Below are 20,514 nucleotides of genomic sequence, written 5' to 3' on the forward strand. Positions count from 1 at the left end.
CATCATTTTTAACAGGATCTGAGCATGTAACATGTCTAGGCTTCTGTAAAGTGCTTATTTAAATATATTGGTGTTGGGAACAGACCACCAAGTTGGTCAGAACACTTGATTATTAAGTTGTTATCTTTGGGAAAAGTTCTTGAGGATGGTTGATGTTTTTAGGACTATTTATTCCTAATAGTATTGATGTTGCAGGAAGCAGACCTAAAATCTCAGTCCTGCAAATCCAAAAGTATTTAGCTAACATACGATGATGTAGAATTGGGGACCTATGTATCATTTATTGACTTTTAAGGCTTTAAAGCAATGGGATATCCATACTTGGTACATCTTCCCTTTTTGTTTAGGTACTGCTGCATCCAGTGGGTATGATGGATTTTGTTTTAAGTATGAGGGACACTGTGCATCACCTTTCTTTATGCAGAAAATAATTGGGCAGAAATCCTTAGGATGCAGTCCTATATCTGCTTACCAGGGAATAAGCACCATTGAACCCAATGACATTTTTTTCTGAGTAGACATGTATGGGATTGCACTGTAAAATTCTAGTTCCAGCTAAGTTTTTAATAATATTCCCTACAATTGTGTTATATTACACAACCCCAGAGTCGGTCACGACTGGACCTAATGGTCAGGGATCCCTTTACCTTTATCTTTTACCCCCAAAGCTCAAAGATATGCAAGTGTGGGAAATTAAAAGAAACATCGGAATTCTACTTCCAAGGAAATGGGGATTTCTTTACACAACTCCCCCACAAAAATAAAAGGTTAAAAGAGTCAGAAGTGGAACTATGATGTCCTAAGAAATTTCAGTTTTGTATGAATTCCATTTTTAAAAAGACATCCATGAGAGCACAACCACAAGGCAAGCAAGTATACTGTATTAGCAAAAGGCAGTGATGTCAAGAATGGAAAGATACAGTTGTGTGTTATCAGAAAAAAATGAAGCCAAAATATTGTAGAAAGCAATATAAATTAATAACGAATGCTATAAATCTAATAAAAAATAAACAACACCCCTAGGACACCCACAACAGAAAGAGTGAAAGAAGAAGAGAAGCAAGACACGGGGCAGAAAACCTGCAGAGGGGTTGATGATGTCAAGTGGCAAACCTAAACACTACAGGCCAATGTCTTGTGCTAGTGAATTAAACACTATGCATCTAGAAAACATTATGAGGAAAGCCATTAACTGTATTTTCCACAAAATGTTAAGACACAGCTATTTTTCATGCAAGTATTCCATTGATACTAACAGATTCCATCATTAGCACTGAACCAGCTGTTTCCTGACCTGCTTGGCCCTTATGCACACATTCCCTTTTGTTAAATCGTCTGTTCTTCCAAAGCCACTACCCATGTAAGCAGCCCAGAAGGTTCTACAGAAGGTTCATGAACAGAAAGAAGAGTTTTCCTCTCTGTGTTTGGGGACCCTCCTTTATCAGGCTTCTGGTCACACAGAGGGTTCTATGTGCATTAAAGTGAACATGAGTAAAAGACCCCTGCAGGCATTCCTCATGCCATGTAGGGAGGAACAGGGTCTAAGCATACAGGGAAATACATGCAAGAAGATAGGGCAGGAGTGTTGGTGAGAGCAGATCTGGGGGACATGCAGTCCAATTATGCAAGTGGAAATCCAATGCACAATCCATCAGCAATTGATGTAACTCAGCATGTTTGTACAGTATTTTACTCACTTTGTACATGAAACTTACTCTAGTTCCAAATAAAGCACATATACATCTCATTGCTTGACTAGTTCTTTTGTTTATATTATTCTGGAAAACAGAAGGAAAACATACAACCACAGAATCAAATGATGGGCTACACCCAAGTAATATATGACATCTGCTTTGAAGCCACTTGCAAAAATAATTTCATGAACATGTCCCAGCAGGTATAGATTAGTCAGCACACCAACATCATCTGCAGTAACAGCAACAAATACATCCTCAGACTCTGGCTTTCCTCCTTATGTGTGTATGCAAACACACATTTGAACACACAAGCATCCTTTCTTAAATTTTGCTGCTCACATTGGTTTTTATTAGGTCTAATTTTTATCCAGATGTCTCCTCTTTTTTCCTGAATTGGGCTTAGTTTCCATGTAGACATCAATTTTGCTAGCTTATTTGTCTTTATTATAATTATTCTTCTTATTTATCTGGTCACTGTCTCTTTTTGCCTTATAGTATGCTTTACTTCTTATTTTTTCCTTGTGGTATTCCTTATCTTTAGAGTGTATCATTTCCTGATACTAGAACATAATCCTCAGTTTTGATTTTCCAGTAGGGTTTAAAGGTATGTTTTTGTCTTTAAATATAACTTGTTAGATAAGGTTCTTCCATGTTCCTTTGCCTTTACTATTATTATTATTATATGCATTTGATTGTAGGTCAGGGGATGGGCCTGTCTCTATTTTTATTTGTTATACTATTTCATTTTATTCTGAAAGCACTTAAAGGTAAAGGTAAAGGGACCCCTGACCATTAGGTCCAGTCGTGACCGACTCTGGGGTTGCGCGCTCATCTCGCATTATTGGCCGAGGGAGCCGGCGTACAGCTTCCAGGTCATGTGGCCAGCATGACAAAGCCGCTTCTGGCAAACCAGAGCAGCACATAGAAACGCTGTTTACCTTCCCGCTGTAGCGGTTCCTATTTATCTACAGTACTTGCATTTTGACGTGCTTTCGAACTACTAGGTTGGCAGCAGCTGGGACCAAGCAACGGGAGCTCACCCCGTCACAGGGATTCGAACCGCCGACCTTCTGATCGGCAAGCCCTAGGCTCAGTGGTTTAACCCACAGCGCCACCTGGGCCCCCTTTCTGAAAGCACTTAAGAAAGTATTATTCCAGGAAAATCAAAGGAGCAGAGTCAATAAAGAGGTGGCAACCTGTCTGTGCTGATGCAACTTATTGGCAAATTCTTCCTTTGATTGTGACTCTCTTGAAAGCAACTTATAGTTTGCATTGTAACTTGTGTGTCTCTTGGTGGGCTGTGGAAATTGGCTGGGCTGAGTTCAGGCTTTATTCATAACCAACAAGCCACCTTTGTAATGGAACCCTCCTAGATTCAATGTAGTTTGGCAGTAATTGTGGTCAGTAATATTTTATGGTAGCTTCTAAATCTACAGTACTTGCTATTTTATTTGAAAGACCTAGTAATGAGGGTGAATATTGCTGGCAAATTTACCGTGCTAAACTTAATGTTAGAAATTGAATATTATATTATAGTAATGAGCTAGCTCTGAATGCTGCTTTTCAAGCACTGTTCCTTCTGCTTTGCATACCCTGTGGGCATAATTAACTGTCTTGGCACACACTCAGAGATAAAAACAAAAGGCAAATTGTGTTAGCTGTTTTGAGGGGGGGATAGTTGACAAAACAAGGCCTAACATTCAGTTGACTTATTTATCATACAACTACAACTCTGCTTGTTTCTCTTTCCTTTATCTTCACCTCAAACATTCATGAGAAATATATCTTACCCCAACTTTATGCATAGTAGGAAAATCAGATTCCCCTGTTGGGGGCTTACAATTGCAACAAAAAACATTAATGGATATTAGATTTGTTGTTTTGCATCTTTTGCATTGTTCTTTGCTCCTTGTTGCTGCTGCCAGAGTTCAGGAGCTAATTAGGAATATTGGGGAGGATAGAACAGTGTCACAGTTGCATTGACAGTAATGTCATTGCAATGCTGTGTGTGTGTGTGTGTGTTTTCCCTTTGAAGTGGCTTGAAAATGAAGTATGCAGAAGTAGAGTGTCCACCAGCTTCAGGACACCGCCCCCCCCTGTAGTTGACTCTGATGCTTTACAGACTGCTAGCAAATGGAGAAGAAAGAAAGTGTATCTGGACAGGGGTGCTCTTAGTTCTACCGTATTTGTGGCAATCCATTGCTTACCTTTTAACTGCTACTGATAGCAAACCAATCTTGTTCACTTGCACCAAGGAGACTATAGTAAAAATTTCATAGATATGTGGAAGTGTTCATGTGTAAATTGTTTTCTTTAATTGCTCAATCCAGGCTTGTATTTTCTTTAAGGGCAATGAACACTAGTAGACCTGCCATTCTTATAAACAGCCCTACGATGATAAGCCAGTGTGCCCAGACGGAAGAAAACACAGCATGGTAAGAAAACTTTTTTCCCCTTGGATTGTTGCATTTCTCATGAGAGAAAGAATATACATGAGGCAAACAGATACTGTGCTTTTGAAATAAGGAGGACAAAGGAAGAATGTGATATGCAGCCTTCATTTTGAATGGAAAGAATACAACGTTTACATTTGTGTCTTCAGTTTAGTAACCCTAGGCTAGTTTCTATGCAGAATAACATGAGAGGGTCTTGTAAGGGTACAATGGATTCAGGCCATTTCAGATGTGCTGATGATGTGTTTGTGTGTCACATTTCAGATGCACAATGGGAGGGGGTTCCCACCCTGCAAATAGGAAACTACTATAGGAGGGACTGGACTGGGTTAGAAGTCCCCACCCCCTTGCTAGTTTTCTGTTAGGATAATATAAGTCTGGTGCATGCAATCACTTATTCCTCGTTAAGCTGTTTTCCAAGCGGACTTTTGTCTGTGTAGTAACTTTATATAAGGCCAGTCACTCCCTGAAGTGAGCCTTCTGACCATGTTATACAGGCATTGTACTCATTCACGACTGTGTAGGGAAATCAAATAGATAGATAGATAGATAGATAGATAGATAGATAGATAGATAGATAGATAGATAGATGGATAGAATCATACCAGGAAATGGTGGGGGAGAGCTGGGTAGTCCTCATGGCTTGTGGGGAGATCCTCCCCAGAGCCCGAAGAGGATGTCAGTGAGGGCAGAGGAAGCCACAAAGAGATTGGAGGCGCAGTGGGGCTTTGCTTAGGCTGCTCAGCCTCCCTGCCTAACACCTGGTGCACAGGGTAGCGCAGCAGCAGCCTCTTTCCTGCAAATCCTCAAGCCTCCAGCTGGTCTCGGAGTTTCAACTCTCCATATTTTGATTTGGATTAGAGAGAGACAAGGAGGGGAAAATAGGTATTTAGAGGTTTTTTGGTGGGTGCCTCCCACTTTACGTGATTTCACTTATGTGCGTGAGGGCCTGGAACGTAACCCTGACATAAGTGGGGGGATCCCAATCTCAATGGAGCATAGAACACATGTGAAGCCCCTTTTCAGTATTGGGAAATAAGTGTTCTTGGACAAACTGCAGAAGTCTGTACAAATTGGAATGACTTGAGTGATATTCAAGCTTTCAGTGACTGCTAGGTATGTTATTCATGTCATCACTGATTTTCTGTTCCTTTTTAATTTCCCACTTCCTCATTTGAAACAGTGCTAGACAGGGTGATTTTTCCATCTCCACCGTATTAAGCAGTTGGTCCCTTACTTTTCTCACCCTGATCTGGCCATTGTGATCCAGCCACAGTGATCCACGTGATGGTCACCTCCAGGCTTGATTACTGTAATTCGCTCTATGCGGGGCTGCCCTTGAAGCTGACTCAGAAACGCCAGTGGGTGCAAAATGCCGCAGCAAGATTCCTTGCAGGGTCCTTGCCACAGGATCACATTCATCCAGTGCTTTACCAGTTGCACTGGCTCCCATTGGAGTACAGGGTCAGGTTTAAGGTGCTGGTTTTGACCTTTAAAGCCCTATGCAGCCTAGGACCCTCGTACCTACGGGACCGCCTCTCTTGGTATGCCCCACGGAGAACCTTAAGGTCCATAAATAACAACACTTCGGAAGTCCCGAGCCGCAAGGAGGTTAGATTGGCCTCAACCAGGGCCAGGGCCTTTTCAGCTCTGGTGGAATGCCCTACCACAGGAGATCAGGGCCCTGCGGGATTTGACATCTTTCTGCAGCGCCTGCAAGACAGAGCTGTTCCGCCTGGCCTTTGGGCTGGACTCAGTCTAACCCCCCCCCTCAGGTTTGTTTTTTTATGGAACCCCTTATATGGGATTTGTATATAAATTTTCCCTCAGCTCTTTTTGCTGGCCCATGTAGGACCAGCATGGATAGTTGGCTCCGGTGAATATTTGACGTTTTCTAACCTTACGGCTTTGATCTAGAGGCTACCACTAAAACAAGGCTGCATTTAAAGCTGCATTTTAAGCTGTGTTCTAACTTACATTTCAATCAACTGTTCTTTTGTTTTTTGTTCTTGTTGTTTTGTTTTTAATGTTTTTACTATATTTATATTCAGTGTTAGCCGCCCTGAGCCCGGTCTTGGCCTTGGAGGGGGGCGGGGTATAAATAATAAAATTATTATTATTATTATTATTATTATTATTATTATTATTATTATTATTACTGTATTTGCCCACTGCTACTTTTCAGGAAAACTGGGACCCTTCATTCTGTTACTTTTTATGTTTTGAGAACACATTGTGGACCTATAATTTGGAAGGAGAGAGATTAAATTCTTGCCTTCTGTATGTAATAGCTGATTACAGAACTGGTTTAGAGATGAAAAGCTATTTTTAATGTAAAAAAAAAAACCCACTGGCCTTGAATTTGTATCATTTCTTACTGTATTATGCCACATTTTCTAGTGAGCAAAGACAGAATTCCAGTCTGTTTAGTTTTTGTCCCATTTACAAGATGATAGTATTCCAAATGAAACTTACTCTGTTGACATGTGCAAGACAGACTGGAGTAAAAAACCAGCAATACAGACTGGAGTCAAGAACCAGGAGTTTTCTTAGATATTTGCGGAGATGGATCTAAAAGAGAAACTAAGCCATAGTTTTCTCCACTATGCATTATCCAGTGCACTTCTAAGATCCATTTCCCAAACACATTAAATGAACATATAACTTGAGTAATTTTTTTGTTCTTTAAAAATAATATTTTAAGCAGTTTTTATGGCTTGTTTGTAAATTATGTTGAGAGGTATGTAAGAGTTGATTTATAAATTAATAAATAACCACAAGTAGAAGTTAAAAAACACAGGTCTCAGTACAGATCTTTGGGGACCCCCACTTAGATTTCTCCTGCCAGCATGAACAATGTTCAGTGAAGATGGGAGTTGCAGTCTAGCAATCACTGGAGGACTACAGACATTTAAACTCCTGTTTAACACTTTCATGGTCAAATCAACTTAAGGTTTGTTTGGATGTCCACCAAAACATTAATGGCAGGATTTTTTTATTTCTCTGCCACTCATATTGTCAAGTGATAGTGTGTTGTGCTGATTGATTTCATATTTAACTCTCCTCAATTGATGTTGATTTGTGTGTGTGATTTCTGAAGCTTATAATGAAGATGTAATGAGGGAGTATTCTTTTCATGCCTTATGGATGTTACATTAAGTACTGTATAGCAAAGCAGTAATGTTCACTAAATTTAAAATCTTCTGTTCTGGAACACTGTGGAATAAGTTCACATTTAATACCTTGCTGTACATGTTGTGTCCCTAACAGGAGTAGATTTATTATAATAGAAACAATTGCATGGGATTCTAAAGCCCTTGGAAGCTGTTGTTTAAAGAAAATGGGCAAAGAGCCTGTTAAGTTGGGATTCACTTGGAGAACATGAGTCACACAGTTCTTGTATTGCATGCCCAGAAATGACTACAAAACATTGTTTTTTAATGGTTAACATGATGGCAGTCCAGAAGGTGATCTCAGTCTCTCATATATGCTCTCATATATAGGCCTTATGACAAAAGGAAAAGAGGTTCCAGAAGCAAATAAAAATTCACATGAACCTCAGGCCTAAGTGGAAAAATACTCAGAGAAAACTAACACGATAAAAACATCATGGGTATAAAGATTCACAGAAAGCAGTTTATTTGACATTAGCTCATTACCTCTGATGTTTGATGCACTGTTACCATGATCCAGGTGCATGTAAATAAGTTGTAGTTTTTTATTAATCCCTTGAAGAACTAGCATTTAAACAAGAATTTACAGGACATTTTGAGCAGCCCAAAGGGACTACTTTGTCTACTGCACATTTTTGCCTCAAAACCTTATTGAAATGTTTGGGGATTGCTTTTGTTCATCAGAACCATAGGAGCCAACTCCTAGGGGCTGTGGGGGTTTCAGCCCACACAATAATATATTTGAGGGGGCAGCCCCCCAAAGTTGATGGGAATTCCCATTCAAATGCTGTGTGTGCACTGCATCATGTGATCAGGTATGCGGGGCGGGGCTTACCTGGGCCCCACAATATTTTATTCAAGTTAACACCCCTGATCATAACATAAGTGTATCTAAAACAGCACGTGCATTCTACAGTGGTTAGCCAGTTGACTATGGGAAGCCCACATATGTGGCATGAAGGCAACATCCCTTTCCTTTTGCTTCTTAGCAGTGGCTATTCAATGACTTCTGAACATGGAGGGTAGGCTACTTGTTAGGGCCAGGTTACCTAAAATATCACCCTGAGACCTTGAGATCTTGGGCTGGCAGAACAGTATGCTAAATGCAACCACTCCATAGATTCATATGGTGCTGGCAATATTATTTTTATTATTTCCCACAATGTAGTATTTGCACTGTGCATTACAGAATGGGAAACAGTACTGTATAGTATAAAGCTGTAGCCTTGTATGGAGAAGCTGCTTAACATGTCCTTTATGTTCCCTAATTTGAGCAAAGTGCTGCACACGGTATATACATTTACATGTGTTTGACACTTCAAAAGATCAGCTCCAAAGTTAATAACTTCACTGCGCTGAAACCCTGATTGAGAATTCAGTTTGCTTTCTGTTCCAGCTTTCTCTCCTTTCTCCTTTTGTTGTGGCACAGTTTTTAGCTATGCAAATTTTAAATTATTGCACAATAACTCTGAAACCAAGTAAGGGAGTTGCCATTTCCATAAAGAATTGCCAAATATTTGCAGAAGTGCAAGAGAAACAATATTGCACAGAACAACTTTTGGGAAGTTCTTGGCAGAAGTAATAGTATAGCCATTACATTTAAAAAGATGTCTCATGCAGCTTAACTCATTCTTTTCTACTCTGATTCCCCTTGTTGGATTGTTTTTCAATAATTTCTCAGATGACTCTGCCTAGGAGGCATCTTGAGATGTGGCCTCAGTCATGTTTCATAAAATAGTAAGGTTGGAACAGGGCACACACGGACACTATGTCAGGGGTAGCAAACAACATGGGCCAGTTTGGACAGGTGAGTGGGGCAACCCATCTGTCAAGCACACTGCATCATTATGACATCACATGATTGATAGGTGGGTTGTTAAACCCACCTGTCCCATTCACCCATGGAACCACAGCACAAGGGCTGTTGCCAGCCCTATGGTATGCAGGTCTCCCTGTGTTATTCCTTTCTACCTCCAGTATGGCTATGGAGCAGAGCTTTAGACAAATGTGGATGGAGTGGTTGGTAACAGTTTCCAACTCCTTATCTGTGCTTTCCATTCTGCCTTTAACATCAGATTGGCCTACGGGCCTAATGACAATGGTTATTTAAGTATACACCAAGGAATATTTAGAGGTGGTCTTACAACCAGGTGGTGAAATATAACTTGTATTACATTGACAAAATGCATTGTTCAATGCATTTGGGTGTATAGTTTTAACAATGGGCTTGACTCTAACATGAAAAAAATGTTTTTGGGGAAATGTGGGGAAGCAATGGATGTGACTGACTAAATTGACATTGTCTTGTAGATATTCAGGTGCAGAGAATAGTAACTAGGATCAAAGTCTTCTCAACGCCCCCTCAAAAAAAGTATTCTGAGATGGAGAATTAGTCTGGATTGTTCCAAACCACACATATCTGTGGTTTTCTGTTCTGTGAAAATAAAGATGCTTTGCATACTCAGAAATGCTTCATTGGCTAGAAAGAGTGTTTTGCTTGTCAAAGAAAACTTCCTTGTATGTTGCAGAGATGCTGAATAGTGATCCACATCAAGAGTTTGAATGGGATCATATATTTAATTTTTGTTATGTCTAGAAAATTCATTCAAAAATTGTTTTGAAACACTTTGAAATATTGTGCTTAATATTTATAGAAACTAGATTTCATGGAAACATAGAATTGTAGCGTTGAAAAGGACTTTGAGGGGTCATCTAGTCCAACCCCCTGCAGTGCAGGAATCTTAACTAAATCATACATGACAGATGGTCATCCAATCTCTGTTTAAAAACCTCCAAGGAAGGAAAGTCCACCACCTCTTGCTGTTCCATGGTCGAACAGCTTTTATCATCAAAGTTCTTCCTGATGTTTAGTTGAAATCTCCTAACTTATAAGTTGAATCAATTAGTTTGGGTCCTTGCGTCTGGAACAAAACAAGCTTGTTACACCCTCCATTTGACAGCCTTTTAGATATTTGAAGATGTCTATCATATTTCCGACATCTCCTCTTTGCCAGGCTAGACATACCCAATTCCCTCAATCATTCATCATAAGGCTTGGTTTCCAGACCCTCGATCATCTTGGTTGTCCTCTTCTGCACACATTCCAGCTTGTCAATATCCTTCTTAAATTTTGCTTCCCAGAACTGGTCACAGTACTCCAGGTGTGGTCTGACCAAGGCGGAATAGAGTGGTACTGTTACTTATTTGGACACTATACTTATGTTGATGTAGCCCCTAGAATACCATTAACTTTTTTTTGTTGCTGCACCACACTGTTGACTCATGTTAAACTTGTCATTTACTAAGATCCCTAGATCCTTTTCATATGTACTACTGGCAATCCAGGTGCTCCCTATCTTCTATTTGTGCTTCTGGTTCTTTCTTCCTAAGTGTAGAACCTTACATTTGTCCCTATTATAAACAAACAGATTTTTTTATTAAGTTGTTCTTGCACAGTGTATTCCATTGTGAAACATTTCTTCAAGGGAGACCATTCTTATCTGATTCCTGTGTAAAGTGGTGCTGTTCTACAGTCTTCTTTAACTATTATTTCTATTATGGGGATTTAACAACACTGAACAGCAGGGGGCAGACTTCACCAAGAATAGCTATCTGTTTTTCTCCTATCATTTCAACAATTGCCATAAAGGTGGATTAATGTTTTGTATGGGCTTTATTTTCATCTTACATTAAAACTGTATCTCAGAAAACACAGCTTCATTGATAAACAGTATATTTGCTTAATTAAGCATTTATATGAATCACCTAGCAGTTCGCCCACCTAGCAGTTTGAAAGCACGTCAAGTGCAAGTAGGTAAATAGGTACTGCTCCAGTGGGAAGGTAAACGGCGTTTCCGTGTGCTGCTCTGGTTTACCAGAAGCGGCTTAGTCATGCTGGCCACATGACCTGGAAGCTGTCTGCGGACAAACGCCGGCTCCCTCGGCCTATAGAGCTAGATGAGTGCACAACCCCAGAGTCGTTCGCGACTGGACCTAATGGTCAGGGGCACCTTTACCTTTACCTTATGAATTTGTCAAAGATGTTTGCTATTAGTTCACTGCTACCCTATTTTTAAGGTGTACACTTTTATGTATTTTCCAGTATGTGTTATGGGGCAACTAAGATTTTGTATGTATACCCAGAGTTCATGCTTCCCTTGCTTAGTACTATCTAAGGAGGCCTGACTATATTTACCTGTTTTCTAATAAATATTGAAAGATGGCTTCTCAGCTTCAGCTGCATATTTCCTTTATTCTTCCCCTGGGGTATTTGGGGGAGTCATTTAAACTTTAGCATGGATGTAGTAATTTCTTAGGTGGCTTATGGGTATTAAGTCCTAATTTTCAGATGATGTGATAGTGACAGCAATAGACATTTTATATCAAATAAATGTCCATTTGGGTGGTCTGTTATAGCATTCTGTGAAGTCAAAAGTATGATGATCTTCGTCCAATGAATAAATATTCAGTTTTTGCTTGACACTGATACTCTGCAGTTAATATTATTCTTGTATCTTGCATCCTGATTCTGAACACATTTACTTGTAAGTGAAACTCTTGGATTCCAATCAAGCTTAACCTCCTGTGTTTAGGATTATAGCCTCAGTGCACTATACAGGCATCCTCCACTTACATGCATTGCATTTGCTCACAACAGTGTTAGTGTGCAATGCCATTAAATAAATATATCATTTGAACCAGGAAATGGTAGCGAAACGGCACGAAAAGAGTGGTAGAGAGCTGAAGAGCGGGGGGCAGGGCGGAGACAGCTTACACAGGCGCTCTGTTTTGCCACCCCTCACTCATTCACCCTCCTTGGCTTCCTTCTTCCCGGCCAGCAAAGCCGTTGCATTGGGGGGGGGGTGCTCCATGCCTCTGCCTGCCTGTCTTCCCCTTGTTCATTTGCTCATGTCAGTTTTGTTCCCGGGGCAGGACTTGGGAGTCCCTTTGCCTTCTGATCACCATCACCCTCTTCCTTCCCACCCCACAATTAGGCAGTAATATTATTGGGGTGAGGGTGGGGAAGAAACTAAGTAAAAAGAAGTCGTATCCAGCAACTTCCTTTTTTTCAAAAAAATCATTTTTATTTGGTTTTACAAATACAAAGTTATAGAAAAGAATCCAAATATATACCCATGTACAGAGATTCCTCCGAATCCCAGGACTTACCCCCATCCCCTCCATTGGGTCCCATTTTAAACATTTAAATATTCTTCAGTATTCCAACTTTTATATCAATCCATATTATCCATGGTAATTGTTACACTACAAGTGAAATCAGAATCCTGCTTATGTTTCCATCTGCTTACTGTGGTCTCCTAAATATCTTATAATTTTTCCCATTCTTTTATAAAGGTTTTATCCTCTTGGTTTCTGAGTTTTCCAGTCAGTTTTGCCATCTTGGCATAGTCCATCAGCTTGGTTTGTCACTCCTCTCTAGTAGGGCCTTTGTCTTCTTTCCATTTCTGGGCTCGGGTGGGATGAACGGGATCTGCCAAAAAAGAGACGCTTCCCAGTCTCTCTCAACAGCACCTTCCTCCCCACTTTTCACGTACCGTATGTGCATGGAGTCCCCAAATGTAACCCCCATGTAATTGGGCAACACTTGTATTTCAGTTGTTTATCGAAGAGTTATTTCATTTAATTCTAATATGGTGAATGAATGATACTGCACAAAATGCAACTCGAGCAGCTCAGGGCTGAGCTGATAGCATAGAATCACACTATATAAAATGGCAAGTTTTTTAAAAAGATTGATTGAAGAATTCTGGAAAGTTCACTACATGCGTACATTTTCAATAAAACAGAAATTCCTGGGCACTCTGTGTTTCCAAGATAAGCAGAATTAAAACTGATTCATGATATGCACGCCAGTTTGTGTTCCTGTCACTGCTAGTTATTGATAATAGTACAGTGCTAGGATTCCTGTTATAGGAAACTCTACAGAGTGAACTGTGTAAATTATGCTGGGTTCTGTTCCTCCCCTCAACATCCACAGTCAAATTTATATTCTTTGTTTACTTTCCTTCTACTGCATGACTCAGATTTTAACAACCAAGAGCAAGTAAAAACATTGTTCTTTCATGTTCACATTCTGGATTATATTTTTGAGAGAAGGCGAACTTGCTTTAATGTCTGCAAAACAAATTGTCCTCTAAACTGAATGTTTGTTTTCAAAAGCACCATCCTTTTTCCATTTTAAGATGGTAGAAATCAAGTTATTAAAAAACAAAAATAAAGATCTCTGATCTCCTGCTTGCTCCCAACTGTGTATATTTTAAAGAGAAAATACTACGTGTTCAGTGTTAGGAATGGTGAGCAAACCAAAATGGGGATGTATTTAAATGTATAGCTAAAAACAGGACAAGTCACAGGAAAAACATAGGAGGAAAGACATAGTATGGTTTGTGTGTGTGTGTGTGTGTGTGCGCTTGTGTGTATGATGTGCACGTGCATCATGGGAATAGTGAAAACATGGATGAAAAATACAAAATAAACCACCACGTAATTTCAAACATGCTCTGGCATAAATAGTAGTGAATGGTTAAGTCTGATGTAAATGGTTTCCACATGTTACAAGCAATTATCTAATGTTGGGTTTTGCAGACTTGTGAGCTACTGCTACACTGTAGAAATACAAGTAAGTCATTGTGCTTTGATCGGTTTTGGAGCAATTGTATCAACTCTGTGTTTTAGTCTGAATCAAGGGCGTACCCACCATGCGGCAAGTTAGGGCAGCTGCCCTACTCTAGAAGCAGGGCTGGTGGGCAGAGGCGGAGCACAGCCCGGTGGAGCGCGAGTTCGCCATTCCCGCCGCACCGCGCCGCACCCTCCCTCCAGCTCCCCGGCGCGCCCTCAGGCAAGGCCAAGCGCGGCGGGGAACCAGGGAGCGCGGCGCGGTGGGCGGGAACGCCGAACTCGCGCTGGGCTGGGCTCCGCCTCCGCCCACCAGCCCTGCTGCTAGGGAGGGGCACAGCCCGGCGGAGCGCGAGTTCGCCGTTCCCGCCCGCCGCGCTGCGCCCTCCCTCCAGCTCCCCGTCGCGCCCTCTGGCAAGGCCAAGCGCGGCGGGGAACCAGAGAGCGCGGCGCGGCGGGCGGGAACGCTGAACTCGCGCTCCGCTGGGCTGGGCTCCGCCTCCGCCCACCAGCCCTGCTTCTAGGGAGGGGCACAGCCCGGCGGAGCGCGAGTTCGCTGTTCCCGCCCACTTTGTGGCCCCTCCCCTTCCGTGCCTTGGCCCCTCCCCTTGCCCCCCCCTAGTTTTGATCCTGGGTACGCCCATGGTCTGAATACTTTTCATTCTAGAAAAACTAGAACACTAGACATTTTTCTTTGCTCTAAAGCAACTGTGGGGGTGGTAAATTGGTTTGAGGCTACACTGCTGAGTGGAGGTTGGCTTCACCTGCTGCATAGTTTCCTCCCTGCCCTCAGCAGCTTTTAGCTGTGGTGGGAAGTGTGTGTGATGTGTGTGTGTGTACTGTGTGTGTATAACTGCTTTTGTGCTCAGAAAGAAGTCATCCAGATCTTCCATGTCACATTTTCTTTGGTCATCATTGAGAAAGTATGTACGCATTACTGCTTACTTCAGCTCCACTGCGCTCCCACCACAGGTGTTTGACATTAATCAAAATCCATACTTATCCTGTAGCTTCTTGAGAAAGATGCCTCAAAGCAGCTGCCATCCGATTGGAAAATTCAAGTCGTGGTTAAGCTGAGGTATGTACAGTTGAGATAGCCATTTCACATGCACATGTGACATCTTCCTTGAGCAGGAGTAGAGCAGGGTTTGCAGGTGCAGAGAAACCCATCAGGTAATGTGCATCAGGTGAAGATACCCCATCCTATATCTAGTGTGTATGGCAAGTACAAATGTGACTTGAAACATCCTGCTGCATTTCAAACCGCTAATGTGTACATACTCTAAATATGATTATCTGAGCTGGTGTGGAGTTTGTGGGACTGAATGCTCCTCCTGACAAAACAAATAAAATAAAAATCCCTCTGTATAGAAAATTACCATACCTGGGAGAACGGGCTTAATAGAGCTGTCTTTCCAACTTGCTAGGTTTTTTTATGTGGTTTCTTTTTCTTTGTTCTTTGTTTGCATGGAAGAGCATTAAGAAATGTCCTTCTGCCCCCCCCCCAATCTAGTACACTCTAGAGCAGGCATCCCCAAACTGCGGCCCTCCAGATGTTTTGGCCTACAACTCCCATGATCCCTCGCTAACAGGACCAGTGGTCAGGGATGATGGGAATTGTAGTACAAAACATCTGGAGGGCCGAAGTTTGGGGATGCCTGCTCTAGAGCAGGGGTGGGGAACCTGTGGGCCTCCAGATGTTGCTGAACTACATCTCCCATCATTCTTGACTATTGACTATAGGGTATGAAAATAACATGTTTCAGAAAATAACAATTATATATTAAAAATCATGCATTGTAGATTTCGATGAGGCTTGTGTGTGTTCTTCTCTTAGCTGACATTCTGAATGAAGAAGCTTCCCAGGGAATTTCATCAGGTATTACTCCAGTGTATTCAGTAGCTTTCTCTGTAGAAATTGCTATGACAACACTGATGCAAGAAATATTCCTACAGGAACCCAACTGTGACAACCAATAGCTTGAAAACATTTTCATTTTGTTAGATCTTTCATTAGGTTAATAAAATGACCCTGCAGAGATAATGGAGCAAGTATTCAAAGTGCCTGTTTTACCAGGAAATGAAAATTAAATGTATATGCAGAATATTTTGCCGGAAAGCTCTTAAGTGAAATCTAAGCCTAAACATTAGTTTTTAAATACAGTATTAAGAAAAGAATACAAAGCAAAAATACCAGGCTCTAGGTAAGCCGTACTGCCTAAGTATCTGAAATGGTTGGGCTATTTGGATTAACTCTGTGATAGTAAAACTTAAGAGTTATTTTCCCTGCTTAGCACTGCCATGAAGGTGAAAGGCAGTGCAAGTGGCCCTCATAATCCAGGGTAGGCACCACACAGTTGGAGCTTAAAGTGAGCTCAGCTAAGAGGTCCATTTTTGGTAATTGTTGAATGATCTGATTGGAAAAATGAGTGGAGAAATGAACTAGTTGTTTCTTCTTGTTCAGCACAGGTCTCTGAACGTCAGAGTGAATACAGATTGAGTCTACCCATCCCTTTTGCCTGCTGTTGTTGTTGTTGTTGTTGTTTTTGCCTACTGATATCAAAACTTTCACAGGTGTTGTTTGTCCTGGCTAGAATTTAATGTCCCCAAACTTCTTGGACAAAGATTCCCAAAGTGAGGTGGAAAGCTCCTAGTACCAGTAAATTAATGCTTTGGCAAACTTCCCAGCTGGTACAAGACTGAGCCCTGAATCAATGTCAGTTTCAGAAGGAGGCTGAGTTTAAGTCAGAGGGGAGATCCATTCCTGGTATTAGTGGTTAACCTTGGTAAAGCAGAGCTACCTTTTATGGATTGGATAATCATTATTGGATAATAATTGGATAATCTTAGTGTTTTTAAGTGTCAGGTGTAACTTCAGCCTGAACACAGCAGAGTTTGCACAGGTTTTTCCTAGACGTCTGGACGCAGAGTAAAACTATATACAGGATTTATTAAAATAAAGAAAATCCAGAGTTTCTATGTATGCTTTAGAACTCAAAACAAAGTAAAATAAATCCTTTCCTCTCTGTCTCTCTCTCAACCGATACAGCACCTCTCCTCCTACACTGACCACACTGACCACACCACGTACTGTGCTAGCTTTCTCTGATAACAGGTCACAGTGCTGATATCAACCAATGAGAGCGCAGTTACTAAGGCAGAAGTAGACCTTAGCTTTCTGCCCAGTGTTAATTGCTTGTCCTAGAGTTGATTGTGTGAAGAAGCAATCTGATGGTTTCTCACGCTACTAATTTAGCAAAACCTGAACAAATATGAGTGTATGCCTTTGAGGGATGATCAGGGTCAGGAAGTCCATGAGCCTGACAGCAGCATAGCTAGCTGCTCGGGTGCTCAGGGTTGCGCAAATGCCCTGCACTCAGGGACGGGGTAAGCCAGGGCAGAGCACGCTGCACGGAACCTCCACGGAGTCTGCAAGCCCCACATTGCTGTTTTGGGCAGCGCTGAGCCTGCAGGTGCCTGAGCCATCATGTCACTCCCTAGGAGAGACATGTGGCTCTGGCGCGCTGTGGGCCAGGCCCCACGGTCACCTCCTCAATGATGACACCCGGGGCAGCCCGCACCCACCGCACTCCTCCTTCCTATGCCACCAGGGCCTGATTGCCTGCCAGATGGATTTGATCTTCTCAGTATCCCATTAGATACTGTGTTTATCTCTTGTGTGTGTGTGTGTGTGTGTGCGCGCACTACTAATGACTATGAGTCACTTCAAATCCAGGGTGACTCAAGAACACGGAGTGTACTGATGATGGTTTCCGTGCCCGCCCCCACCTGTGTACCCATCCACTGATAAAAATAATTCAGTTGGACTTTATTTCCCCCCCTTCAAAACCTCAGTATCATGTTTTTTGTTTTAAAACAAAATAAAATCCACATAATTCTGTGAAATTGACATTCTTGGAAATATTATTGTTCTATCTCTCTTGAATGGATGCACTTAAATTGCTTTTGAATGGTAGATCTAAATGATGTGCAATTCTTCCCTCCTCCACATACCCAAGTGCAGGGTGTTGCAAACTACAAGATCAGTTTGACTCAGTCATTTGGAAACTATGAGATGACTCTAGTGTGTTCCTAAGCTAGCCAACAAATCGTGCCTTTCAGGATACTCTCACTACATGAGCACTTGACTAGGTTACCAAGTCTGCATGTGCACATAATTGCACAATATACACTAACATGAGTGCCAGAATTATGACAATAAGTAAACCAGAAGTGTGGTCAAAGTATGTATTTGTTCAGATCCTTTTTATCTGTTTCCTAAAACAGTAAATTTGATTATTTTCTTTACAGAATGTGTCAAAGTGAAAGAAAGTTTGACAGGTTGTTCTAGGTCAAGTTTACATTGCAAAAGTGCATGGTCGGCTCTTGGGAGTTGTCTAAGGAAAGAGAGTGCTAGATGCTGGTAATTATAGGAGTTGCCGTCCTCTTGATTCATGCTGATAACAAGAGAATTGGCTGTGGTAGGTAAACAAGCCCCAAGTATAAGTGTTTCTTTTTCTTCCACATGTAATAGACCACAATAAGCTAATCATTCTCCGCCCCGCCCCCAGTCCCCAGCCCAGTGGGACACAGGTTGACACTTCGTTAATTAGTAATTGTGGTCTGTGAATGTGTTGTTAAGATTGTTTCCATTTCCTGTTAAGGTGGTTTTGACAATGCAAACACAGCAGAAGACAACTATCCTCATGATCTGTGAAGTGGTTTGCTCTGACTGAAACATCAAAGGAAATGTAGTGTGTTAAAGCTGGCAAAAATAGAATTCAGTGTAGCAAGACTGATCTCTAGAAATATATCTCTGGCTATTCCATATAGCCTAGAAAATGTAGCTTGCTTAATTTTTTCAGGCTTAATTAGTTCATGAAGATAACCTATAAACAATTACGGTACATGTCCCACTGCAAAGCTCCAAGCTTTTGACTCAGATGTTTGGAAGAATACACAGCTCAAATTTCATTTGTGCAGGGTCAAGATGGCCTGTTTCCTTTCCATTCTCTCCTCCAAGTACAGTCATACCTTGGAAGTCGAACGGAAACGTTTGGAAACCAAAGCATGGCTTCTGATTGGCTGCAGGAAGCTCCTGCAGCCAATCGGAAGCCGTGGAAGCCCTGTCAGATGTTTGGCTTCCAAAAATAGTTCACAAACCGGAGCAGCCACTTCCGGGTTTGCGGCATTCAGGAGCCAAAACATTCAAGAACTAAGCTGTTTGAAAACTAAGGTACCACTGTATTGAATTGCTTTGAAGTTGAATTCTTGCAGTTTTCAACCACTGGTATTCAGAGGCATACAGTGGAGAGAGAACATAGCCATCATGGCTAGCAGCCATTGGTAGCCTATCCTCCATTCATATTAAACCAATTTACCGTAATGAAAAGGAAATATCTCAGAAGTACAGTTAGTTAAAAGAAGGTGATAGGAGACGAAAAGAGTTCATGTAAGAGAGGACTGGTTCTGTTGCTAAACCATTGTTTAGTGAGCTTTGGAGAGCCTCTGACTTGCACACATACCCTTCCTTCTTCAATGTGGCTGTGAGAAAGAGTTTGGAACATTTCCACCTCCATCCAGCCCAGACACTGAGATATAGCCCCGAGGGCCTTCTGGTGATTCCCTCATTGTGAGAGTTGACGTTACAGGGAACCATGCAGAGGACCTTTTTGGTAGTTGTGCCCACCCTGCGGAACACCCTCCCATCAGATGTCAAACAGATAAACAGCTATGTGATTTTTAAAAGACATCTGAAGGCAGCCCTGTTCAGGGAAGTTTTTAATGTTTGATGTTTTATTGTGTTTTTACTATTTTTGTTGGGAGCCGCCCAGAGAGGCTGGGGCAACCCAGTCAAATGGGTGGCAAGCAAGCAAACAAATCATTTTCTGCTTTAGATTACCTACAGATTACTGTGTTGTCTGATTTTGCTCAAATGTGATCAATCATAAATATGGTTGGTTAAAATAATCCAACTTCAAACTGTAGTTAATAATAATAATAATAATAATAATAATAATAATAATTTTATTTTATTTCTACCCCACCCATCTGAACTTGGCTTGTTTCAGCTAATTGAGGTTAATCTTAACCACACTTTGACCAGATTTGGATGACACAGGATACTGCAGCTACTCTAAAATGGAAGTGGAAGCTTTTAATATACTCATTCTTATAATGCTAAACCAAGGTTTAGTGTTCCATTCCAAATCATGCCTGGGAGAAAGCACTGAGGTGTTGTTTTCCAGCCCATTTTGATAAGGGACTCTTGACAGCTAAGAATGCAGGAAACAAATGCTTTCTTTTGTTTCATCTTGCAGGCCTAAACAGCAGCAGCAGAACAACTTTTCCTTGTTTACTTCCACCAAAGGCTGGAATTTCAGAGGGGTAAGGGATTTTATTATAGATGATTGATATGTGTCTGTATTTTCCTTTCTTACACTCTTATTTCCACCCACCAGAGTGTAATTTACAATGCAAACTGAGGTATGATGAAGTATTTAATATTATCATCTTCTGTAGGCATTCTTGGTCGACATGAATTATCTAGACCTA

General features: G+C 41.3%; 1 protein-coding gene across 7 annotated transcripts in view; it reads left to right on the forward strand.

Annotated features, from left to right (window-relative positions):
• ARHGEF3 (Rho guanine nucleotide exchange factor 3) overlaps positions 1-20,514 on the forward strand; it is a 113,394-nt gene that overhangs the window by 7,073 nt on the left and 85,807 nt on the right. For 2 of the 7 annotated variants that reach the window (XM_035106362.2, XM_035106361.2), the window contains exons 2-3: positions 4,046-4,132; positions 20,280-20,346. In XM_035106362.2, coding sequence (XP_034962253.2) covers positions 4,050-4,132; positions 20,280-20,346 — 150 coding nt within the window. In that variant the 5' untranslated portion in view covers positions 4,046-4,049. Of the gene's footprint in view, positions 1-2,538; positions 4,133-14,969; positions 15,839-18,270; positions 20,347-20,514 lie in introns of those variants that run through there. The other 5 variants (XM_060271424.1, XM_060271425.1, XM_035106360.2 and 2 more) reach the window with 5 other exon arrangements.

The sequence above is a fragment of the Zootoca vivipara genome, chromosome 2 (assembly GCF_963506605.1).
Source record: "Zootoca vivipara chromosome 2, rZooViv1.1, whole genome shotgun sequence".
Classification (NCBI taxonomy): Eukaryota; Metazoa; Chordata; class Lepidosauria; order Squamata; family Lacertidae; genus Zootoca; species Zootoca vivipara.